Here is a 26,164-nt window from a genome sequence, read left to right on the forward strand (position 1 = left end):
AATTCTCCCTTCAAGTTCGGTGTGATTGAGGTACATTCTCTAATTCGAAGGGAGTATTAAGACATTTTTAATATAAACATATTTATAGAATATATTTAATATATTTTATACGGCTGCAATTAGTTAGGATTTTTCCATTATTTTTAGAAATGGGTTAGTATTATATTTTATCTTTGGTCTGAAATTTGGTTAATAATATATTTTATCTTAATACCTGTATCGGTTTCTCTTCTTAATATGGTATCACGAGAAGAGGAAGAATAGAAGAAAAGTGACAGAGATCGAAACAGAGGACGGATGAATTGGGATGACAAGATATATATCTTTTTAAGCCTACATCTCAAAAGTTTTAATTACGGGTTTCTATAGTCATTGTTCCTCAGTGCAAATCATCGATATATTTCCTCTCAACAATAAAATAAAGAACTTGATGCTTAGAATAACTCATGCGCATACATGAGAGTGATTTAAGGGAAAAACAGAACTTGGTGTTTTTAAATATCAAAATTTCCTTTGGGGCGGAATCAACCAAATCTAGCTTCAAAACGGTCGGATGTTAATTTAACACATCCTTATTACATTCATCACTTTGATAGCCAAGATATTCACGTGTTCGAATCAAATTAAATAGAACAATTACCAACTCGGGAGGAAATCATTTATGCATCATGAACGAAAAAGCAGCTATTCGAGTTCTCAGATACATCAAATGCAATCTATTTATGGGTTTTGCATATTTATGTAAAATTCAATAATTTCTTGGAAGTCTAAAAATCAAACCGATGTGTCCAGATCATTTGAGTTTATGATCTTTGCATCTTACTCGTAAATTCAATTATTTTTTAGAAGTCTAAAAGGCAAACCAATGTTTCCATTTTGCATTTTCACGTGAAATTCATTTATTTATTGAGAGTCTAAAAAGCAAACAAGGTGTCTAGATCATCAAAAGTTGAGCATCGAGCAATTGGCCGATGTTTTCACTCCAGCTATAACAATTTGATTTTTTATTCCTGATATAAAGTTAGTTATGAAATATATTTTATACTGAATTAGATTTAATACCTTGTTTTTTCGTATATTTTGTATATTTTATCTTATTTTCAAGTATTTTGTATATTTGATCTTATTTTCAAGATTTAGTTGATAGATTGTATTCTATTCAAACGTTGTGAATATTAATTAAGATTGGACTTTCATGTCACTTATGTTTTTCATTCGGGATTGAAAGTTCAATTTTCATTAATGTTCACAACGTTTAAATAGAATACAAGCTATCAACTAAATTTAGAAAATACAATTAATAAGATAATATATATATATATATATATATATATATATATATATATATATAACTGACTCTACATAAATCAAATTTCTTAATATTCCCTCTCCAGTCGTAAAAACATCTGCCAATTGCTCGATGCTCGACTTCTGAGGATCAAGACACATTGAATTTAGCACAAACATGGAAAACCCACAAATAGACCACCTTTGATGTATCTTATAACTCGAAGAGATATTTCTTGGTTCATGCATAAATGATTTAGTCCAAGGTTGATAATTTGTTCCATTTAATTTGATTGGAACAACTGAATATCCTAACTGATCAGAATAGTGAATGTAATAAGGATGTGTTAAATCAACATCTGAAATTTCGAAGCTGGTTTGGCTGATTCCGCCAATAAGGAAATTTTGATATTTAAGAACAACATGATCAATGTTCCTCTTGAATCACGAGAGATTTATGTGCATATACAAGTTCTTGATTTTATTATTGAGAGAAAAAAAATATTATGATTTGAGGTGCTGATTGACAATTGCTATGAGACGAGAAATTAAAACTTTTGAGACGTGGGCTTACAAGGATTATATATCTCGTGGAAGATGATCTCTCCTCTGTTCTGATCTTTGTCACTTTTCTTCTATTCTTCATTTCTCCTGTTGTATACCACATCAAGAATGAGAAACATAAGCGAGATTGAAAGTCTATTTTTCATTAATGTTCCCGAGGTTTAAATAGGATACTATCTATCAACTAAATCCAGAAAATATACTAATAACAAAACCCTGAAAAATTAAATAAAATATACTAAATATACTGTTAACCGAACAAATCTAACTGATTCCGTATAAAATATATTTCATAACTAACTTTACACCAACAATCTTGTCGGCTCTTAAGATTTATGTTCATGTCATGGTTACTTTTGCATTGTCCTAGGTCACATAACGTGGAAATCTTTCGCTATGTTCATTCATAGTCCACCTCGACATATTCAAGATTCATCAGGGTTCTGAAAATTCAAGCTAACTTATTCTAAGTGCACCACATGGCTTTCGTCTAGTCCAAAGCTAGCCAATATCTTTGAACTCTTCTACACATGAATTGTATGTCCCTTATATGGTTCTTACCAACTCACTTGAATTGGCCACGTCACCCAAAAATGGACTCGAGTGGTTTATTTACCTAATTTTTCCTATTCAAGATGGGTTCCAAGAGCTACTGATTATTGAGTTCAATCTGGAGAAGATCAAGAATAAATAGTTCAACCCGAGTTCAAGAGTGAAAGAAATCGGGGACAAGTGATTGAGTTCTGTCTCATTCATCTTTCGTTTCGTCTTTCCTTACAGTTCACTCTAATTACCCAAATACTTTTGGTTCCCTAATGTTGATACCCTACAGGTCCTATACAAAAAAAAATTGGAGACGGTTGAGTATCAGGGTGCGAGATCCGAGGCCCCAAACACAACTGAGCAAGTAAGTAGCCACTTTGGTCTTTCTTCAAAAAATATTTGTAGGAATAGCTTGGTGTTACCTCATGACCTTCAAGTTAACTCAGAACTAAGTAGATTTGAAAGGATTGGGCTAGACCACGAGTTAAAGACCCAAATTTAATGTTTTTAATGGATAGCCTAATATCTTATAATTAGGATGTACGCAAAATTTGATAGACATAGGATCGGGTTTAGGACCTAAACCAATGATAAGGGTAAAATGACCAAAATGCCTCTACGGTGTCCTTACGATGTTTTATGGTCAGTCTTATAAATAGAGTAGTACCTGACACTTAGACTGCTAGATACTACTCTATTTAGACCCGCCTTATGTCCTAAGTGACCTTAGACCACCCGATACATAGTACATTATGATCATATATTGTTCTCGCTTTAGTGGGTTGCCTTGCTCAAACTCTTTTCTAGATGCCCTACTTCGTAGGATGCCATAACCTAAACTATGTCGCGAGGGACACAAGGGAATGTCGGGACAACCATGACCCAAATTTAAATTTTGTATTCTTGTGCAAATCTCGTGCACAAGTTTTATGTTGAGATTTATGTTAGTTACTTCTCATGTGACCTAAAACATCCTCTAGAAGGAGTGTTTTAGGGTCCGGACATGCATTGTGTATGAAGTGGAAGTGGACAGCCCGATGAGATCCACTCTCCTTATATCCATCCAAAGACGAGGTATCATATAAGTGCATAAGTCAGGCCTAGGCACCAGACTAACAAAACCTTATGAACTTAAGAACCCTGTGGTCTAAGACCAAGGACCTTAGTACAAAAACCGTGTTATGCCTTTGGTCAAATTTTAGGGTATAGTATCCCTAACATCCACCATAGACACGATTAAGAGCCTATAAGTAGACTGCTTGCGAACTTATATACTCACTCTAGTTTTTGCATATATTTAGGTAACAACTAGAAGCTAGTCGAGGACATGAACGAATATGGAGCAGGTGCCATAGAGAGCCAAACCTAGGATATGAGCGAATGTGGAGCAGGTTTTTTGTCGTTTTGTCTCGATTTTATTTTGTATTTCGTCAGAAAAATAATCAATTTTCTCCTTTAAAAAATACAAAATTATTTTTAAATGGGTTTTTAGAATATAAATATTTTAAAAACATTTATATCTAAAATCTATTAATTTAAATTGATATTAAAGACTCATTTTATGAATTTTTTAAAAAATAATATTAAAATGTAAGGCATGGCGGACAAAAGACAGACTAGTATTGTATTCCGAATTAATTAATAATTAATAAAACAGTGAGTCAGACATATCCTTTCCTCTCGAAGCTCTTCTTTGGTTGCAAGCGTTGTCGATGCTCTCTTGATCTTCGGTCCCGTTTCCGCCGCAAGTTTCGTGTAAGTGTTTTTCGATTTTTGTAAATTTCGTTTTTCGATTGCAAATTTCTGGAATTTTCTTTCGATGTTTGATTCCGGTGTTCCTTGGCTTTAATTCTGATCGAGTTTCTGATTAGGAAAAACACCGAAAATAGGGGTTGAACTCGTTCCTGGAACCTAATCTGCGGATCAAAAATTCAAATATTATAGTTTCTGATTCTTTGGCTGTTGAACGATTTCGTTTCAGTTTTGCACTATAGGCTATGAGGTTGAATTGGTAGTAGACAAGATTAATCGGTAGGACTGCTATGTTAATCGAAATTTCACATTACTTTCTGGAGAAAGAAGAATCCTTAGCGAGTAGCATCGGTGAGAGAGTATTTATGGACATGCATGTTGACTATTACGAATGAAATCTGTATCATCTGGTAAATACTAAAGATGACTTTTCTGAATCTTGTAAATGTCATATTAGTTTAATTAAACTCATTTTCATTGTTGGTTTCTGAATCTTGTAAATGTCATATTAGTTTAATTAAACTCATTTTCATTGTTGGTTTCTGAATCCTTGGTTGGAGCCTGGATATAGCTGACGTTTGAAGTGTTTATTTGTCACCTTGAATCTTGGATGCGTTTTTCATTCCAAATCCATTGTCCAAACCTAACATCTTCTGGCCCTCTATCCCTTTGTAACTATATATTTGACCAAAAGTTTCAAGAAATCTATCCCAAAATTTCATAAGATATTATCCAGTTCTCAAGCAGCAGACCTACACTACACTCATACGGAAGAATATTGGACAAGTTGCATGTTAATTCTCCATAAATTGGCAGACGAGATTCCGAGGGATTTTTAGCCTTCCGGTGAAATAGAGCACAAGGGATCTGATTGAGCCATCCAAAATGAGCAAATAGAGATTTACCAGAAAATGCAGTAAAAATTTGAGAGTCCACCTATGAAGATCATTATTTATTCAATGATTATTTGAAAAAAAGAAAAAGAAAAAGGTGCAGAGTCCTTTTCTAACAAAAAATACATGAATGAAGTTGTTGGGACACAAAATATAGCAGCAAATGGCTTTCTAATGAATTTTGAAGGCGCCTTTAGCCACAATAGTCGTCCCACCCGTGGACTCATAGCCATACTTCTTCTTAATGATCCTATGCCATAACGCATTTGAATTTGAAGGAAATCACCAAAGCTTAGCAACCAAGAGAGAAAAATCCTTACTGGAAAAAATTTACCCTACCCTACCTTTGCTACACCACTTAGAAACAACCTCCTACCCAACAGATGAGATTATCCATACTTCTCATCATTTTCCTACCAAAAACTCCTCATCACTCTTACTAAAATGGAGCACACTAACGAGGGAATCCTAAACAAGGATAGTTAAGTAGATAGGGATTTAGTAACATCCTATTGGTTTAATTTTATTAACTTCCTGTTCTTAGAGAAACAACTTTCTTCTAAGAAGAAGGATTTTTCGATTTCTTCTACGAGTGGGTCCAAAAGGAGTAGGCTGAGGAAAGTTATGTCCCAACCAAAAGAAGTTGTAGTAATGTTGTAAGTTTCCAAGGAACTTCACAAGCAGCAAAGTGAGTTCGCCTCTTAAGTTTATCTGGATCAAGATAAAGACCAGCAACAAATTATTCCTCCTCCCTACATGATACTAATAACAATATGGTCTCGAGAACTTCTGTTAAAGTTCAGAATGAATCCTCCCTTCTGGAACCAAAATCTAATGTTACCATCATCAAATTACAAATGAGTAAGATGGTAACTTTCTAGGAAGCTCCTATTTATGCATCTAGTAAACTGTAGTCCACTGTGAAAAAGGTGACCTGGATCTGATGAGCAAAATCTTACCACTACCTTTGCCATCGATCACGATAGATATTGGTAATGCTACCAACATCCATTGCAATAATTTCATTCACAGTGAACTGCATATTTTGATTTGGATCACATTTTCCCATTATCGACCAATTAGCTCACATGGTTTAACATATCTTTCTCGGTCCATTGTGTGTCGTTGGAGTAAATAATCATCATTTCATGATATGGCTTCTACAGTTAAACCGTTCACACTTGTGAATTCATCACGTGGGTATTGTCCAAAGAGGAAGACATGAAAGGACAAGAAGATAGATTTGGAACATCAGACAGTTCTGGGGAAAAGGTGGAGCATCTGGTTCAAATCAAGGCCTTGTTTTTTGCTAGAGCTCGAGATCTTACGGGCCTAAACGACATGGTATTGGATGTCCCTTCAGGCAGTACTGCCAAGGATTGTTTGAACAAGATTGTAGGAAAATTTCCAAGGCTAGAAGAGATCATTGGATGTGTGGTTCTTGCTCTGAATGAGGATTATACAACTGAGTCAACAATTGTTAAAGATAAAGATGAGTTGGCAATTATCCCTCCCATAAGTGGTGGCTAACGTTTCTTCTGTTGCCACCAAAGATATTTCCCCTTTTTCTTTTTGGTGCCTTTTCAAATGTGGGACTTAATAAGAGCTCAAACATTTCTTTTGGTTTAAAACATCTATTGTAAATTAAACGTTCCCTTTCCTTCTGAACCTTGGTAAGTAAAAAAAAAATATTCCCATAGGAATTTAGAACAATATTGAGGAAGCTAAAATTTTAATTCGAGTTAAATATGTACTTTCTGTACCAATGTTTTAACTCTCTTATATTATCATCATTATGAAGATTATTAACTAAATCGAAATTGCACATGTTCAAGGCTGAAAATGGATTAAGAGTACAGAATTGGTTGAGACTTTTATGCATGAAAGATCGAATGAAACTAACTATTAGAAGATCATGGACAGTAAAGTTGAAAAGTAACATGTGCATCAAAGATAAAGCTATATGAATGGTGTAAAGATAAAGTTGTATATGTTTAGGCCTAAAATAAAATTGACAAAATGAATTTCACCCATATGCATAAAAGATAAAGCTATATTCAGGCCTAAAGATAAAGTTGTATATCTTTAGGCCTAATGGACTCCATGTTTGTACATTCTTTGGCCGATGGAAAGAAATGCTAAAAAAAATCTTTTTATTTTATTTTATTTTATTTAATAGTATTTGAAAAGTCATTTCAAACATTCGTGAGCACGAAAGAGACAAGCAACGTCTGTGAAAGTATTTCAAAAAGAGTGAACATAAGAGAGGCAAACAACGTTCTTGGAAGTGTTCCAAGTGAAGTGAGCATGACAAAGACAAGTAACACCCGTAAAAATGCTCTTAAAAGAATCAAAGAGAATCAAGTAATGATCGTGAAAATGCTTCAAGAGAAGTAAGCACGAGAGAGACGAATGACACCTATAGAAGTGCTTCAAAAAAAGTGAGTAGGAGAGAAAGTGCTCTAAGAAAATAGTTTGCAGAGTTATGTACTCTCATGACTCTAACTAATAGATATGCAAACAAAAAAATTTCAAAGCCTAATCTACTCGAACATATTGGTTTCACTTAAAAAAAGGACATATATAAGATAGAAACATGTTTGATAATTCTTTCATGTTTTCAGTTCTCTCCGATATTAAATTATTAACAAAATAAAAATTTACATAAAAATTAATTTTTTAATGAACAAATGTTAAGTTATTTTACTTCAAATTCAGTAATACTCTTAAAAGTGTCAAATTCTAAAATTTTTAGTTTTATGTCTAACGAATCTCTAATATTTTTATTTTTTGAATTTATAAATCTATTAAAATACCCATATGAAAGTTTAATATTATATTAACACAAAACTCAATTTTATATCTAACAAATAAGTTGAAACATTATTGAAATCGTTGTAACAACATATATTCACGGGATTTCGTACTTGAAAAGGTAGTGAAACCTAATAGAAGATACTAGTCCACCAAACTAGATGATGTGAACCGAGCATATAAAATAATTTTTTGAGAGACTCAAGCCACGTACAGTTATGTATTGACTTAAAACTTATGAAAGACATGAGACAATAAATAATTAGAAAAAATTTCTGCGTGTGTATATATATATACACACACTCATACATATAAATTACTTAAAGTAGTTGAAGACAAATGGTACGATATAGCCAATAGCTAAAACAAGTTAACACAAAATACAACAATACAAAAGGAAGACTCGGGCCTAAATGGTCCTCTAGAAATGCAATTTTGGAATGCTCCTACTCCCCACTAACACCTCATTTTACCATCTAAAATACACAAAATAGCAAGAATGAGTATAAAAATATACTCATTGAGCTACTTGCAAGCTCTATATCGAATACAACTTTAATCTAAAACCACATGTCTAGATTGTAGATTGTCGGGGTTAACCCTAAATCTGAGGGCTTACAAGCTCCGGTTTTGGATGTTTAACCCAAAAGTCCTTTCATATTCTATCTCTATCAAGGTCTTGAATAGTTCACCTAGGTTGATGCTATACATACTCATGGTTGGAATAGTTCTAAAGTCCAGAACTCTAAGAATAGACTAGAAAAAATTGCAAAGGTAACCCTAAAAGTTGATTTTATGTATGGTCTGCTTATAGATATTTTTCCAAATCAATGACTTTTAGCTTTTCACATCTCTCCTAATCGTGCCTACATCCTATAAGGAGTTGCCACAAAATGATCCAACGACTCTGATTGGCCACAGGTTAGAAGAAGATTGAATTGATTCTTGTTCCTATCCATCCGAGGAAGATTGCACTTGAGTTTGAATGTAACTTTCAATGTTTAGGGTCGAATTAAGGACAATTAGGTATTCATAACTCTATGGATGAGTTCTAAAATCGATGGCATGATTGATTTGAATATCATAGGTGAAGTTCAACCCTATCCAGGCTGAGTTGACGGTTCACTTCTGGATACTTAAGAAGATCAAATTATGCTTATAGTGTAAGTTCAGAACTTACATCGGGAATATCTAACCTTGACTTTTTTGCACATCATATTATTTGAGTAGTTTTCTGTTCCGCCAGCTTTTGACAGCATAAGTATATGCTTGCCCATAGTTAATCCTAGGGAGTACATCAACAAGTTCATCTAGTGGGTTCACGTGTATATGCATAGACTATGAAGAGAAGTACTATGCATCATGATATTATTCGTGTACTTTTTTTCTGCCAACTTTTGACAGCATAAGTGTGTGCTTGTCCATAGTCATCACTAGGGAGTACATTAACGAGCTCATCTAGTGATCCACGTGCATATGCATAGATTGTATATAGAAAGTACTATGCATCCAACCCAAAGTACAACTATGATTAGGCCCCAACAGTTACATATTATACGTGAAACTTGATCCCGATAATGAGACTACTTGCCGAGCTATGCATTCATCAATATAAACACAAAATGGAATATCTCAAAGGGAAAGAAAAAAAGAAAAGAGAAGTCAGTATCTGAATTCACTTTACAGACAGCTGATGCTGAAAGCATCTTGTATTGGTGCATAACATAGATAGAAACCTGTGGAATATTACATCTTTTAGATAAAGAGAGGGACAGAGAAACACCATCACTTTTACTTTATTCGCATCTCGTGTGGGAAGAATCCTCAACTCATGCTCATTGCAGGCCATGGATTTATCCCGGCACCAGGGAGAGCAGGTCGAACAACTGGGACACGCCTCACAATCGAAAAGGCTTCGTTAAGACGAGCAGCTCGACTCTTGAGTGGAGATCCCTTCTGCAGGTAATAATTAGTTCATAGGGTGTCAAAAAATATAATCCCAACTTTGAAATGATGCCGAAAATCGACATCTCAATAGAGTATTTGAAAAGGGGGAGGGGGAATTGCTGCCTATGTTGCAGAATATCAGCCACATAAAGCAGACTAGCTCCTACCCGAGTTTCTCAAGGTGTCGTTTTCATCTAATTGAATGCTAAACTTGAATAAATGGGAAAGTTCCCGAAAGGAAAACCAAGCAATAAATGCCCTAACTATAAATGTTCAACAAGAAAGTGTTCACAGCAAGCCAACTAACAGCAGCAGTATTAAACTTGGTTCACATTTTGGCACATCAATGAGAAGGAGCTGAACTGCCCCAGCACCGAGCCTACCGAGCCTACTGGCCTAAACAACCGAATCATCACTCACATAAGCTAACAACAAGCTCAAGCTCGAGCCAACCGACCTAAGCAACTGAATCACCACTCACACAAGCTAACAACAAACTCAAGCTCAAGCCTACTGACCTAAACAACCGAATCACTACTCACATAATAAGCTAATAACAAACTCAAGCTCGAGCCTACTGACCTAAACAACCGAATCACCACTCACATAAGCTAACAACAAACTCAAGCTCGAGCCTACTGACCTAAACAACTGGATCACCAATCATATAAGCTAACAACAAACTAGAGCCATGCCTATTAAACTTGATTCGTGTTTCACTACAAAGAAAAATACTGGATTTTCACTCAAATTGTTAATATACCAAGTAAAATGACAACAAATATGCAGCACAATAAACCCAACAATCAACAACTTCCAGAATTTCTTCACAGTGAAGCAATTAGTTAATCTAAGACAAAAGTTCAGTATCAACAGTTCATCATCTAATTTGTTTGCTGTATAAATTCTTAGTGAATTTACCTTCTCATTCAGGATAACCTTCAGGTGCAAGCTCTGGCTCTTCCTTTTCATTTTGTAGAGCTTCCTCCCAAGAATAATGAATCCCATTACAGCAGCTGCTAATGAGAATGACCAGACAGGGCTTGCCTTAAACATGCAATGCTTCAAGACATCAAATGGGACTTTCCACCAAACTACTTTCCTTTGGTCTCCAACCTCACTGCCAGATTCTGCATTCACTTTTGTTTCTTCAATTTGGAGATTCTTGTTCTCCTCCAAATGTTCTTTGCCTTCTTCTTCTTCCAACTTCCCAACTTTTAAGCCACTTTGATCTATATTCCCACCAGAATCAGACAAGAAATTGTTCAAATCCTTGCTTTGGGGTTGGATTTCTTCAGATTCTTCAAAAGCTAATCCAACATGTGATTCTAAACTCTCCAATTCTCGATTCTTACCGCTCATTTCCTCGTCGCCTAGCAGAAATTCTGCAATTCCAGACTCAGTTTTCAAATTGAATTCGCTAAATTTACGATCATCAGACCTATCACTACCAGAATCGGACCACAACTCTCCCGAAATTACCCCACTATGCCGATTCTCCGAACTCGGATCAATCCAACTAGGATTATCGGATTTAACCGAATCCTCCTCTTCGCTAAGATCACGCTCAGGAATAGTTTTCGCTCGCCGTCCCAGATTATCAAGAGAGAAATAATCGGATTTGATCATGCTATCGGAATCGGACACATCCTCAGCTCCGCCGAAACGGGTCGGTTTCTCCCCGGAAAACTCAGCGGCAGTCAGGGGAGTTTCAGCGTTCGAATCATGGAGCAGCACCTCCCAATCCTGAAACTCAGCACCCACAGCTCCTTCCATAGCAGCCAATAATAGAAAGTTCCTCAACCTACGAACTGAAAACGAAAAAGGGGAAAACTACAATAAACAAGTTGAATACAGAAACAAGCAGCCAAAACACAAAAAGGGCAAGAAATCAAACAAAAGCAGTAAAAAAAGGAATCCAACCCACTGAGAAAGAGAGAAAACCAACGACCCCCTCGAATCAAAATCTGACCCAAATTCGTCGAATCGTGGAATTCAACAACAGAGTATCAAAAACCAGAGGCGTAGAGGAGATTTATGCGGGCAATGGGGAGAGGTGAGAACAGGGGGTTTGAGGAGAATCGAAATATGGAGAAAAAGACGATGGAAGATGGGATTGAATACGGATGAACTCACTGTCGGCGTCTGAAGTAAAACCAGAACACTCCAATCCTCAAGAATCGGTTATTCAATAAATGTGTTTTCGCACATCAAACATTCTTCTCATTTTCATTCACTCTTCCAAACCTCTCCTTCTCTTCAAAAATATTTTTTTAATTTTTTTTAAATATTAAAATATATATAATTTTAGACGTTAATACTTTATTTAAAAAATGTTAAATACGTTTAAAAAAAAAACACTTTTTAAACGTTTTTTTAATTTAAAAATACTTTTATAATTAATTTTTAGATTTTTCTTTAAAAGTTCAAATGTTTTTTTTTTCGGTGTATTTCGAAACAAAATATTAATAATTTTTATCTAATTTTTTATTAAAATAATGTAAAGATATTATTAAAATTTTAAAAATATTTTGAGATAAAATATAAAGGTAGGGTATTTTTATGGACTATAATCGCATTTTTTAAATTAACTAAGGAATAATTAATAATTAAAACGTTAAAACATAAAGCAACTAAATTGAAATTTCTTTTTAACAAAACGGAAAAAAAAAAAAAACGCAACAAATTTTAATGATAAAATTAATTTTGAGGTTGAGAACTTTATAAAAATAAATAAATAAATAATTGCTACACGCAACAAATCGGTGAAGAAAATGGCCTATTAGATCAAATGGACGGAATGTCTTTCATAAGAAATCGGATGAAAAATCGAAAGTAAATTTAAATTGCTAATATCAATATAGCTTAAAGCGTATTTTGACATCTTCTCTCTTTGAGGTCGGATGTTTGAATCCTCGTACCACATATTTATATAACTTAAAAAGAATAATTTAATGTTGTATGGTTTCCAAAGCAACATCGTATCTCATTATCTTGGTTTCCAACAATACGACTCATGCATTATGATGTCATCTTAGGACAACTCGGGCATCTTGGCTTGCTCGGACATGCTTATTGTGAATTGACCCATGTCGATCATATTAGCGAGACATCTTGAACATCCATCCATCTAGGCTCTACTGGGACATGAATCCTCCCTTATTGATACCATGTCATTGACGGATTCTGTATCGGATATCAGGTGCATATACCAACCTCCAATACATGAGATGGGGTACAATGTCGGCACACCCATGTCATTCGATAATGTCCTTAAAAGACTCATTTCAAAGGAAGTCATTTGAGATGCTCGTCTCGTAATGCTTGCCCACACTACAACACACATATGTGCCACTGGTTAGCTCTCTCAGGCCATAAGGTCTAGGAGTGGTGGAGAGCTAACATCATGTCTCCCCATATATTACATTTTGAGACATTTCTAATCTTTCTAGAGTATACGTGATTTTGGCAAGTGGTCACACAGTCTCATGAAGTGTCCATCGGGTGTCCGATTAACACCAAATTTGACGAGGTTTCATCTTTCATATAGACGGACTTAACTTTAGAACCACATACCAAAACTCAAATCGAAATCTTGACTTTTGAAGTTATGGCTCGGAGCCATACCCACCCCTCTCTAAGCTTAATATTATCAACCCCAATTAGTTTGGGCCTAAATTAATTTATGTCGCCATTATTAATATTAATATTGTAATAAGAATTATTAATTATTAATAATTGAGTTAAGCTGTGAGAGTGGTGATTCATGCCTTAACCAATTCAATAATGTTTCAACCTGCCTTCTAGATATATTGTTGATTTTTTTTCAATTATTTTTAGCTTTAATTATATTTTAACTAAATTAATAAAAATATCAGTTTTAATAATACCTTTAAATTAAAAAAAAATAAAAAAAAAAATCTAAAAATGTAATGGATAATGTTTAAAAAAATCTCAAACTTTAAATTTTTTTTTATTAATATACTTCAATTTGTTACGAGTAATCTAAGATTTCAATCTAACATAAAATGATGGCTTTCTGTCAATTTCAAATGAATGATTTGGAATAACTCGTTATATCCTTAAGTAGAGATTTTTAGAACAGATATTACCTTCATTTCAAACATCTGATATTGATAAAAATTATGGGTGAGGGTAAGATTGTGAAGTCACGCTTAAGTATTGTTCTAGTGCATATACTAATGTTTTTTTTAACTCGTAGGGTCATCCAAATGCAAAAAGGTACGTAAAATAAGTCATTTTCTCATTACTATGACTTGATAATCGTGTTTCCCAGATCCACCGCTAGCAGATATTGTCCTCTTTGGGCTTTCCCTTTCGGACTTCCCCTCAAGGCTTTAAAACGTGTCTACTATGGAAAAGTTTCCACACTCCTATAAAGGGTGATTTGTTCTCCTCCCTAACCAATGTGGGACATCACATGAACATTGAGACCCTTGTAGAGACGATATCAAACCATTTTGAGCCGATGAAAAATGATGTCTAATTGAGTTCACAAAAATATTACGTACTGGAATCACCACCCTTCAACACTACAAGAGACAATGGAAGAGGTAGAAAATGCCGATCAATGACATCTGGAACGAGAACATCTTCACAACGAAGTAAAAGGAGGAAAAAAAAAAAAAACGTCCTTCTACCCATATGTGATTGATGTTGTATAGACAATGAATATGCAAACAACTCAACTTCAAAATCTCGTAGAGAAAGGTTAAGAAGAGAGATGTTCGGCTTGGTTGGAGGGCTTGTCTAATGTATGACGACACGTGCCCAGTGGAACTTGCACATGTCATTTAGAATTTACGTTATATGATGATGTGATATATACATGATGATGATGCATGAAAACATGATGATTAAAATGTATGATGATGAGATGACTTAATATGATGGTATTTCATATTAAGATGATGTGCATGTATTAAATGTCATGATGCATTATGACGACGAGATTTTTAAGACACAACCCTAATTGATGTTAATGATGATGAACGTATGAAGGCCAATGTGTTCATGTTATCTAGGATAATGTGTGAATGATGTATAGGGTTGTGTCATAAGAATGATTTAAAGATGAAAATTATAGGAACCTCATGCATTATATCGGATTACTTCCCCATTTATGATGATTAGTACGAATGCGTACACGATGATGATAATGATGATTATGCCTCGCATGACACTCAAGGGCCTGCTGACCTCCGAACGTCGCTACAGACAACTAACTCGACTATGATTGGTCTAGGGGGTACGAACTGCATGGAGACCCAAGCTCGCATGTGTTGTCGTTTGTAGGGAAATACTACACATCCAATTTGTCTGGACTGGAAGCCACCCCTATGATGGTTTTAACGATAGATCCCTAATCATGAATTTCATGTGTTTACCTTCTCGAACTCCAATAATGTAATGAGGTCACTTATGGAGTATTTCTTAAAATACTCAAGTCGCTTGATATTTCTATTTCAGTTAAAGGCAAGAGACTCATGTACGGTTGACGATGACATCGCAAGTCGAGACGAATGACACATGCATATGATATGTGTATTTATTTTCTTAGACTTCGATTAGAATAAAGTGTATTTATCTTAATGTTTATTTATTTTATTTAGAAATTTGTTATGCTGTCTCAAAAACGTTTTTGAACACCTAAGTCCACAACAGTGTTTTATGGTGAAGTTTTTAAACGTTTATTTTCGCATAAGAGAATATGTTATGATGACGGTAACGACTTTAGGTTAATAGAAATCTAAGGTCGTTACAGGACCAACTTGATATATATTTCGATCATGAACATCTATTTATCTCGATACGGAGATATTGCATGCTTCATCTAAATAGATAGGTAGGAATGAATGATGAACTCTTCTTCCACGACTCTACTTATATAGAATCATGACTTTTGCCATTTAGTAATTAAATGTATTTTGGAAAACATGTGTTTTTGGGAAGGGTGAAGCAGTATCCATTTCTAGGCCGTTCCACGGCGTTGAGGGGTGGGTAGAAGATGGATAAAACTCTTACGGAATCCAAACGCCTTCTGTTCGATCGTCGCTATCTCCCTGCCTCGATTGCAGTTTCCTTTCTGTAAATTTGTGATTTGAATTTTGGCGATGTTTCTCTTTGTTTCGCAGGATTGATGAATGGAAAGACCCTGCGGAAGAAGCTTTGGCAGGCGGCCGAGGAATGTATGTTTATGTTCTTCATTGCATGTATATCCATCAGCGTTGGCAGTTGTTCTATCTGTTCTTTCAATTTTCAGTTGTAGAAGAACGAGAGAGAGGCTTCTTTTAGCGATTTTTTGGCTTGATTCTTCTTTGTTATGTTTGTTAAGTACATTTGTGCTTCCTAGGTCTCTTCTTGTTTTTGTTTATCGTCTAGTTACCATAGCTTCTTGTTTATTAAGCAGATAATAGCAATTTTAGACTGATCTCTTTATCCTATCTTATCTTTTTAGGTTTTGCATAGTGCCCCTCGCGAAAACTCTGGTTAACTCATTCACACAGATGGTATGGTTCTAACCTTATCCACTACAGTTCTTGCTGCTGCTGCTGCTGTTATTGTTGTTTTTATTTTATTTTTCTTTGCAAAAGAAACAACTGAGTTAGCTCAAAAGAACTGTGGAAAAAAACTTGGCAATCAATGTTAGGAAACTGCAATTGTAAATGAACTGTGGCTTGATAGAATTTGGGGTTCTTAGGTTACATTTTTTCAAATGATTTTACACATTTTATGCATATTAGATCTTGTGAGGCATTGAATCTTCAATGTACATAATTATTTGTGTTGTGATTCAGTAGGTGAAGTTAAGTTCAATGTCGATTGAGAAGTTTCGAAATCCATTGTTTAATCAGTTATCAAGTGGTCTAGCTTGGCCTGGTTCGTTAGTTTTGCCTCATTCTGTTCTTTCTTCCTTTTCTGAACCTAGCTCTAATTTTGAGACCACAGGTCCATGTTTTTGTTATATTTGTAAATAAGATGCTCGTTAAGAAGAGTGAAAGAGTTGAATGGAAGCAACCCAAAAAAGCAATGCCCCACCAACAAAGGGGCAACTAAGAGGACAATCAAAATTGCTAGAAGGAGATCCACTTGTTGGCAATTAAGGAAAGAGGAAGATTACAAAAAAAGATTAGATACATGTGCCCAAGTAGATGCATGAAAGCGGGCTAGATCTAGAATATCCTCCTAAGATCCCTCTAACACCCAAAGAACTACTGGCGTCCTTATCTTCTTTTGTAAGAACACTTCATGAAATAAAATTCCTATTTGATTCACATTCATTCACTGAATCCTGGTTGCATACAGTACACCAATCGGGACAAAGAACCGTAGCTGAGGATAATATCAGTGGAGTTAAAATAGAGAATTTTAGTAGTTGATGCCAAAATATTAAAGCATTCTTTATAAAGGTGTGGAAACCTATTCTTTATAAGGAAAATCCGAAAGGGAAAGTCCAAAGAGGACAATATCTGCTAGCAGTAGGCTTGGACGGTTACATTTTCTTTTTCTTTTTATGAATTGACGATGAATAGTATTAAGAAGTGGGAATAAGCCACTTATTAATCTGCCCTTTCTGTGCAGGGTAGAATCATTTATCCACCTCATGGCTGCCTAACAGTGAGGTCAAATTAGGTTTATGATCAGTAGTACTAGGAAGTTGGAAAAAGCCACTTATCAGTCCACGCTTTCTACTAGCTACAATCTTTTTTTTTATCTCCCCTCATGTCTACCTATTGGTGAGACCAAAGTAGGCATTGTTGTGGATTAGATATTCAGCCTTGGGTTTGATTACGCCTCAGATCATACTTCAATTTAAGCAGAGATCCTTGATAGTGGGTTTGTGCAATTAATTTCTTCTACCAGTCACAATTCATAATATGTAGCAAAATTCTTTCTGTGATTGTGGGCATACATTAACAGGTTTAAGAGAAGGGTTTCATTTTCTTGGGTGCATATAACATGTTTAGCATTCTTAACCCAATGGACATTAGGCTGCACAATTCCTTCAGTATAAATCATGTAGCACTTTTGGATGTTTTCTGAATAGACAGACTGCTAGACCTCTTACTCGAATACTCGTGATTTTCGTCCCATTGCAGTTTAACATTGCAGCAACATCTGCAGTGAAAGCTCTTGAAAAGCCAGAACTACTTTCACCTCAGGTACTACAAGCTGGTCCATGAAAGGGTTGAGAAATTCATGTTGAACGTACAAAACTCTGCATTCCACTGTGGCTTGCAGAAAACAAATTCTCCTTCTCCCGCCACTAGTTCCTTGGATCTACATGATGAAAGAATGGATCACTGAGTGTAAATGATCCTCATACACTTGAAACTTGAGAGATTAAGGTAGAAGGAAATTAAATTTGATATGCCTTTTTTGTTTTTCCTCCACTTTCAGACAGTGGTCTGGTTTAGTTTCTCAAATTTTGGCCCAAGTTATATATAGAGATATGTTGATTGAACTAACATACAAATAAAAACTAAAAAAGAAAACTTGTAATATTATGACATAGATTTTGTTCTTGCGTCGCCTACGTCCAAACGAAGTATACTCGAGCCTCTTGCCCCGGTTCAAGAAGAAAGTTTTAGAAAACGGGGGAAGAGAGATTTCAAAAGAGAGTTTTGAAAGCAAGATTTGAGAAATTGAAATTGGTGTTATATGGGAATGTAAGCAAAATACAACAACAACTGTGCAGGTGTAGACACGATTTTGGTGAATGGTCATACACAAGACTTATCTAGGATGAAAGCATGTACATGCAACCATGGACAACACGTCCTAGACAAGCAAGACCAGGATTATCTGTCATGTGGCCATTGACAACATGCCTTGGACATGCATGACCGTGACATCTTCCCCCACTCAATTGGTTGGCGTCCCTGTCAACCGACTCAGACAAGCAAGACTGAGACATTTGTCATGCTTTAAGCAAGCATGATCGTGACATTCCCTGTCAACCAACTCGGACAAGCAAGACTGGGACACCTGTCGTGCTTTAGGCAAGCATGACCATACCAACGAACATGAAGTTTGGTTTATAGTAACAAACATAACCCAAATTTTTTTTTTCTTTTTTTATCATTCCCGAAAATTGAGTTATTTTATATGTTCTATATTGCCCCACGTCCATAAATCCCAAATCTCCTTCGTTTCCCCCCCCCCCCCCCCCCCCCCCCCCCCCTTTTTCATTTCCATCCAATTAATAAAATAAACAAAACAACACAGAAAATCACAGCAGCAGAAGAAATAGGAAAACTTCCTTGTTCTTCCTCTTATCCCACAGAGCTCCATTGATGAGCTGATCAGCTTCCACACAATTCTTCTCTCTTCTTTATGATGCGCGCCCATCTCACCTTATGGCCGTCATCTTCAAACCCATCGCCTTATCTTTCTTCTCTCCATTTCTCTCCTCCTCTCTCCTCCTCCTCCTTCCTCTTCAGCTTCACACCCAACAAGCGCTTCCACTTCCTCAAGACCTGTTCCTCTCTCAAGCAATCCAAGAAGCCTTCTCTTCAGAAGACTCCCACTACCGCCCCTCAGAGTTTCAAGTGGCTCTTTAGCCCCAAGTCCGACGACGATGACGCCGCCGCCGCCGCCGATAAAGGGAATAAGGACGCCGAGGACGATACTGCTCTTAAGGGTACCCTTTTGGCCGGTGTGTTGCTTCTTGGGATTATTGGTGGATTTGCATTTGCTGGATATGTTTACAAGGATCCGATTAATGCGTTCTTGAATCAGTTCTCCACGTTTATTGACGGTAATTTTGTGATTATTCATGGATTTTTGTTGTTTTCTGTTTTTAGTTTTGAATTTGGGAGTGGATTGATTATCATTGTGCTTGTTCTTCGTTGCTGTTTTAATTGGTCGTAAGTATGACTTGTTTTATAGGCTTCCCTTCAGTTTTCTTTTAAAAGTATGCTGAATTTCTGGAGTTATTTGAACTTGATCATACTGTTACTAAGAAAAAAGGAGAACAGCTGAAAGTCTTGAAACACCAATAGTGTTTGGAGTTATATGATTGTATCCTACTTTTAACTTTCTGAACTATTTACTAGGAACTTGTTTAACCAGTACATGACTATATAGAGATAGAATATTTGTGTTATCATAAGGGAACTGGAAGTAGCTGACTTCGCTAATTTGGTTGGATTTGTTTAGATTTAGTTACCGATTATTATTGAAATAGTTATTTAGATTATCTAGTGATTACCCCTTCTCCTCTATGAAAGGATATATAATTCTCTGCAAAACAATAAAAACACAGCAGTTTGATTTAGACTTCCAACGTGGTATTAGAGATTTTTTAGAAAATCTGATTAGAACCAAAATCCTAACTTAATCGGTGAAGCCTTCATCACTACCGATCATCCATCGTGATCACATTTCATTCGAAGCCTTCATAGCTTCCGTCACCGTGACCAATTTCCATTTAGATTGTGAAGAAAAGGAAACAAATTACTACCCTACTGATTTGTTTTTGCCAATAGAAAAAAAAATTCAAGTCGTTCTTCCAATCATCATCACAAAACATCAAATTTCGAGATTCATATTTGAAGTATTCAATAATGGAGGGAACCAAAAGCGTCGGAGGAAGAAAAGGAGGCGACAAAACTAAGATCTCTCAATTTTCAAGGCTGGACTCCAATTCTCGAATGGAAGAATCAAACGGTACCTTAAGAAAAGTTGCTACGAAAAGTCTACTGTCGTAGATTATTAGTTCACCCCTGCTACCGCAAAGTTGCCAACTAAACCATTCACTCCAAAGAAGTGACCACGAGAGAGGCAGACAATGCCTATTAAAGTGCTCCAAGAGGACAGTATCCATAAGTTATGTGCTCTCATGGCTTCAACTGACGTATGTGCTGACAAAAGAACTTCATAGCTACCGATCTTCCGCTTGTTCTTCCATCTTAACCGAATTTATTTAGAGCCTTAATAATTCTCGAATGGAAGAATCAAACGGTACCTTAAGAAGAATTGCTACGGAAAGTCTACTGTCGTAGATTATTAGTTCACCCCTGCTACCGCACCGCAAAGTTACCAACTAAACCATTCACTCCAAAGAAGTGACCACGAGAGTGGTGAGCAACACCCATGGATGTGCTCCAAGAGAAGTGAACATGAGAGAGGCAAACAATGCCTATTAAAGTGCTCCAAGAGGACAGTATCCATAAGTTATGTGCTCTCATGGCTTCAACTGACGTATGTGCTGACAAAAGAATTTCATAGCTACCGATCTTCCACCTGTTCTTCCATCTTAACCAAATTTATTTAGAGCCTTAATAGCTACCGTTGACAAATTTATTCGGAGCCTTCATGGCTACCGTTGACAAATTTATTCGGAGCCTTAATGGCTACCGTTGACAGATTTATTCCGAGCCTTAATGGCTACCGTTGACAAATTATTTTGTCGGAGCCTTCATTGACAAATTTTGTTCGGTGCCTATTGACAAATTTATTTGGAGCCTTCATAACTGCGGTTGACAAATTTATTCGGAGTCCTTACCTACTATGATTATCTAGTGATTTAGATTTAGTTAGCATTTTTCCATATATATATAATTCTTTGAAAATTAATTAGAAAACAACGATCCAATTTAGACTTGCAACAAATTTGATGTCAGAGTTTTGAACTAGGTTTAAGTTGTTTATTTGAACGACCAATGACACGTGAATGAGAATCACTAAAATAGTTTCTGATGCAAAGTTTAGGAGTTGAAAGTTTAGTGACCAAACTAAAGTTAGTATGAAAATCTTAGTAACAAAATAGGATTTAAACACAGTTTTTATGATTTTATATGTATTCATGGAAGCTGGATTGATGTGTTCATTGATCATCTATCTGCATCTGCAGCTAGCTTCTTTCTAATTGTTGTTCCCGAAATCTAATAATGGTCTTATTCAGGTAAAGAGGATTTTGTACAATGATAAATGAATCCTCTTTAATGCAGCTACTATTTTTTTCCTTTTTTGTAACATAGCATCATTACCAAATAAAAAGGGATAGATATTGAATGGCTGAGGAGGTCTCCATTTGTGTGAAGGATCTCTCTCAATCATGCAATTCATAACATAGAGCTTTTGATGAACAGGATATGGTCCAGCAGGATATGCTTTGTTCGTAGCAGTGTATGCAGGATTGGAGGTACACATATTTTTGCTTTAATACATGTATCTGGAATTTGCCTTTTACATCTATAGATGTGGCCTTTGTGGTGAGGACTAGGTGGTGTGCCCCAATTAAGCTGGCCCCCAAAAGGGAAGGATTGTGAGATCCCACATCGGTTGGAGAGGGGAACAAAGCATTCCTTATAAGGGTGTGGAAACCTCTCCCTAACAGACGGGTTTTAAAACCTTGAGGGGAAGCCCATAAGTGAAAGCCCACAGAGGACATTATGTGCTTAGATGAGAGTGGAGTTCCTTCACCACCTCCAATTGCTTTCTTTCCTCTCAACCTCGAACTCCCCAAAAAGCAAATCCGAGTCTTGGCAGTGAAAGTGAAAGTTGATTATAATAGCCGATCGATGGTGGGTTTGGTCCGTTACATTGTTATTATCCTTAATGACCCTTTAGGTCTTATTGTGAAGGATGGAACCCTTTTTTGTATAGTTATCTGTCAGTCTCCTTAGGCGTGGGTTGGTTTTTTTGGTATGCTTGTGTTCCTTTTCTTTTATATTTCAATTAAACGTGATTTATGGAGCTGGGTTCATGAGTACAATGCAAGTAGTGGACGATACTTTTAGATGAGTTGAGAGGGATCATAGTGTTGTGTGGTCTCTTGTGAGGTTCTATTAAAGATATCCCTTCGTAGGGACCTGCTCCGAACGGGGTGGAGAATTTCCATTTAAAAGATGAATCGGAGAGGGAGCGGAGAGAGTTTTCTCCCCGTTCTGTACTACCAGGCTTGGAAGATCCATAACCTTTATGCTGAAACTATGAAAACTGTTTCCCTGTGTTACTTGTTTTTCACTTTTGGCTGATACTTCCATGGTACCGGTTTCAATATTTTCCATCTGTTATGAAATTTATGGTATATTTTTCTTCCCTTCTAGATCCTTGCAATTCCCGCCATTCCATTAACAATGTCAGCTGGACTCCTGTTTGGCTCTGTAATTGGGACGGTTATAGTTTCTATTAGTGGAACGGTGAGTGATTTGTTCAAGTAAAACAAACAGATGGAATAGCATATGGCCGCTAATTATCAGCTCATTGTCTCCAAATATTTCAGGTTGCTGCAAGTGTTGCCTTCTTGATTGCTCGGTATTTCGCTCGTGAGCGTATTCTTAAGCTGGTAGAAGGAAACAAGAAATTTGCTGCCATTGATAAAGCCATTGGAGAAAATGGTTTCAAAGTAGTCACCCTCCTACGTTTGAGCCCTTTGCTTCCATTTTCTCTTGGAAACTATTTATATGGACTCACATCTGTCAAGTTTGTCCCCTATGTGTTAGGAAGGTCAGTTTTCAATTCTCAATTAACCTTACAAAGTTTAATCTTGGCTTTTGTTCTTGACGTTTTTGATTCTCCTTGAATGCAGTTGGCTGGGGATGCTTCCGGGAACGTGGGCTTATGTGAGCGCGGGTGCGTTTGGACGAGCAATTCTTGTAAGTTTCCAATTTGGTTCATCCCTTAAAGATGATTTGAATTCTTAGTTGAGTTTATGATCTTTCATTTCAATGTTTTTGAGTTGTCATGTTTATTGTCCAGTTTGTGTCCGCTGTTAATTTTACTTGGGATGTTTCAGCAAGAAGAATCTGAAGTTGGTTTGCTAGGAGGAAATGGTCAGCAGCTATGGACGCTGGGACTCGGATTGTTAGCAACCGCGTTTGCTGCTGCATACGTTACACGATTAGCCAAGGTAACGTCACTTTTTTGTGTAAATACTTGCCCTTTTCGGTATACTTTCCCATTGCTACCACGTACTTTATGAACGATCTACTCAAATCTGAAATGATCATGATCATCTACTCTTAGAGTAGTGTAACAATCTAAGCCCACCACTAACAGATATGGTCCTCTTTGGACTTTTCCTTTCGAGCTTCTTCTCAAAGTTTTTAAAACGGTCTGCTAGGGAGATGTTTCCACTCTCTTATAAAGAATGTTTCATTCTCCTCCCCAACCGATATGAAATTTCACAATCCAACCCCTTCGGGGTCCTGTGTCCTCATTGGCACTCGTTCCCATCTCCAATCGATGTGGGATCTCACAATCCACCCTCATTCGGGCTCAACGTCCTCACTAGCACTCATTCCTCTCTCCGATGTGGGATCTCACAAGTAGTTTATAAGTTGATAAGTTCATGTCAATCTAAGCATAATTCAGTTGGTTAAAATATTTATCTTCCACCGAGGGGTTAGAGGTTAGAATTCCTCCACACTATTAAGTCATAGTTTAGGATACCAAAATTTTGAGTGTTGATATTAAATGTTTTATGATATTGATCAGAATACCTGTAAACTGAATAGACAGATAGGACTAGATATTTCATGATTGTCAATATAAAATGTAACTGGATTAAGCAATCTTTTCACAAGATTAGTTGAGATACATGTAAACAACTATTATGATCGATCAGCGGATTTTGAAAGGTGATTCTAATGTTATTGCAGGATGCTATGAAGGATATTGAGTAGACATGTCCCCTTGAGGAATGTAGTAGGTATAAATTAAAATTCATAATTGAATTTTTGAAGAAATTGGCTAATTCTCTGTATATTTTGTACTTGTCCAATTTTCCTGCTGCTCATAATGTACAATATTTACCATAATCAATATAATTAACTAATCTCTAATTGCAATCTTAATATATTAATTTTTGTAACACTAAATTCATACCTAACCTTGAATTATGGATTCTATTCTACTACCGACCGTTCTGCAAAATTGATCGTCACTGGAAAGCAAGATAATGGAGGACAAAATTCAGTATCCAGCAAATGAAATGTGAAATTAATCGCATGGGATCGCGAATCTGAGATCTGAGATCCAAACGGAAAGAAAGCAAATCAATCGCGCAGATTATTTTCTAGGGTTCAAAATCTATCCCAATCGAGAACAGAATCGGAAGCAATGTACATACAGTTTCAAGGCTCAGAATCTTGCGTTGGAGACGAATTGAGAGTGAGCGATGACAATCCAACAGTTGCAGGGCTTCTAAGTTGATCCAATTGTTTGTTACCTCGACGAAGAAGGTACTCGATGTAGATGAAATTCTTGCGATCGATTAGCTTGGCGTTTCGGCGGAACTCGGCGGAGACAACCGATTCAATCTGGCGTCGATCTTCGGCGGATTTGGAACGAGCCGCTCGGAGAAATGCTCTGTATAGACTGAGCACTTGCCTTTGCATCCCTGAGAGCTTCGGCGCCGATGAAACCCCCATTGAGCTTCTACCAGGTAGTTGCTTCTCTCGATATTCTCGGCACCGCTTGAACATTATGGCAATATTATTTTGAAACATTTATGTGACATTTTGCATGCATGGATTAACGTGGATTGTAGGTTAAAAACTTAGATGAACACAGTAGCCAGGTGTCCCATCCGTAAGAGCAACTCCAAGAATAGCCTCAAAAGCAGTCAGTACGCAATCAACACATCCCTAAGATGTTGGCATTTGTGAGTGTCCTAAAGTGTAGTTGTTGGATGTCATGATCGTATATTTTCAACCGTGCGACATTGTGATCTTGACACGCTTATAACAAGTTTTGAGGAGATTCCAAGTTCCATATTCTTTTTTCGCTTGTTTTTGTAGCTTCATTGCACCTTGAATGAGGTTTATCTTGGGCAACCAAACACAGTGTGTGCGGAATCCAAGTTTGTTCGCCACACAAACTGCCTGCGCGTGCATGCTCAATCTTCTGCGACCCAATTGACTTGCTTCTACACTAGGGCAAGTCATTCTGCTTGATCTTACATCTACTCGGGATCAAGGTCTCTCATGTACAACGTCACATCTCATCATATCATCTCGATTTCCAATCAAGATGACCCACATGTCTTGACACCATCTCAAGTCCCGGGATGTCATTGTCCATCATAAGCTCGCTTGATCATGATCATTGAGTACGGACCCATATGTAGTTCATGTCATGGGGACATCCCGAACGCCCATCCATCTGTATATCGAGGCATTGGACCCTCCCGTGTCCATGCTAGTTCATTTACAAAATCCGCTCAAGATAGCAGATACTAATCCAACTTTCGTCACATGCGCATGAACGCAATATTGGCACACTCGTCTTGTAACGCTTGCCCTCACTATGGCACATGCATCTGGTATAGGGTAGCTTGCTTAAGCCACATAACTCAGGGTGGTGAAGAGCTGACACCATGTCTCTTCCTAATG

General features: G+C 36.6%; 4 protein-coding genes and 1 non-coding gene across 6 annotated transcripts; 3 read left to right on the top strand and 2 right to left on the bottom strand.

Moving 5' to 3' along the window:
* The first annotated feature begins 4,002 nt into the window (after positions 1 to 4,002).
* CNX7 (co-factor for nitrate, reductase and xanthine dehydrogenase 7) lies at positions 4,003 to 6,805 on the top strand. Its single transcript, XM_023666714.2, has 2 exons — positions 4,003 to 4,149; positions 6,206 to 6,805. Exon 2 carries the CDS (start codon positions 6,261 to 6,263, stop codon positions 6,567 to 6,569), a length of 309 nt encoding a protein of 102 aa, XP_023522482.1. The 5' UTR covers positions 4,003 to 4,149; positions 6,206 to 6,260; the 3' UTR covers positions 6,570 to 6,805.
* Positions 6,806 to 9,405: 2,600 nt separating this feature from the next.
* On the bottom strand, positions 9,406 to 12,060 carry LOC111789066 (uncharacterized). 2 transcript variants are annotated; one of them, XM_023669707.2, is made up of 3 exons: positions 11,728 to 12,060; positions 10,722 to 11,611; positions 9,406 to 9,809 (listed from the first exon to the last, which is right to left on the bottom strand). In XM_023669707.2, exons 2-3 carry the CDS (start codon positions 11,574 to 11,576, stop codon positions 9,678 to 9,680), a joined length of 987 nt encoding a protein of 328 aa, XP_023525475.2. In that variant the 5' UTR covers positions 11,577 to 11,611; positions 11,728 to 12,060; the 3' UTR covers positions 9,406 to 9,677. The 2 variants fall into 2 exon arrangements, with proteins under 2 accessions (XP_023525475.2, XP_023525474.2); XM_023669706.2 differs by having other exon boundaries at positions 11,724 to 12,060.
* Positions 12,061 to 15,675: 3,615 nt separating this feature from the next.
* On the top strand, positions 15,676 to 18,214 carry LOC111788791 (uncharacterized). The gene is made up of 4 exons (XR_015419851.1): positions 15,676 to 15,908; positions 15,956 to 16,009; positions 16,279 to 16,330; positions 17,921 to 18,214. It is a non-coding gene; the product is annotated as an uncharacterized LOC111788791 (transcript).
* Positions 18,215 to 18,999: 785 nt separating this feature from the next.
* On the top strand, positions 19,000 to 24,613 carry LOC111788790 (uncharacterized). Its single transcript, XM_023669293.2, has 7 exons — positions 19,000 to 19,581; positions 21,917 to 21,969; positions 22,877 to 22,969; positions 23,053 to 23,276; positions 23,359 to 23,425; positions 23,566 to 23,679; positions 24,431 to 24,613. Exons 1-7 carry the CDS (start codon positions 19,158 to 19,160, stop codon positions 24,452 to 24,454), a joined length of 999 nt encoding a protein of 332 aa, XP_023525061.1. The 5' UTR covers positions 19,000 to 19,157; the 3' UTR covers positions 24,455 to 24,613.
* On the bottom strand, positions 24,518 to 25,312 carry LOC111788792 (succinate dehydrogenase assembly factor 1, mitochondrial). The gene is made up of 2 exons (XM_023669296.2): positions 24,901 to 25,312; positions 24,518 to 24,799 (listed from the first exon to the last, which is right to left on the bottom strand). Exon 1 carries the CDS (start codon positions 25,277 to 25,279, stop codon positions 24,905 to 24,907), a length of 375 nt encoding a protein of 124 aa, XP_023525064.2. The 5' UTR covers positions 25,280 to 25,312; the 3' UTR covers positions 24,518 to 24,799; positions 24,901 to 24,904.
* Between the last annotated feature and the right edge of the window lie 852 nt (positions 25,313 to 26,164).

This window comes from Cucurbita pepo, chromosome 2 (genome assembly GCF_057944985.1).
Source record: "Cucurbita pepo subsp. pepo isolate OVF chromosome 2, ASM5794498v1, whole genome shotgun sequence".
Classification (NCBI taxonomy): Eukaryota; Viridiplantae; Streptophyta; class Magnoliopsida; order Cucurbitales; family Cucurbitaceae; genus Cucurbita; species Cucurbita pepo.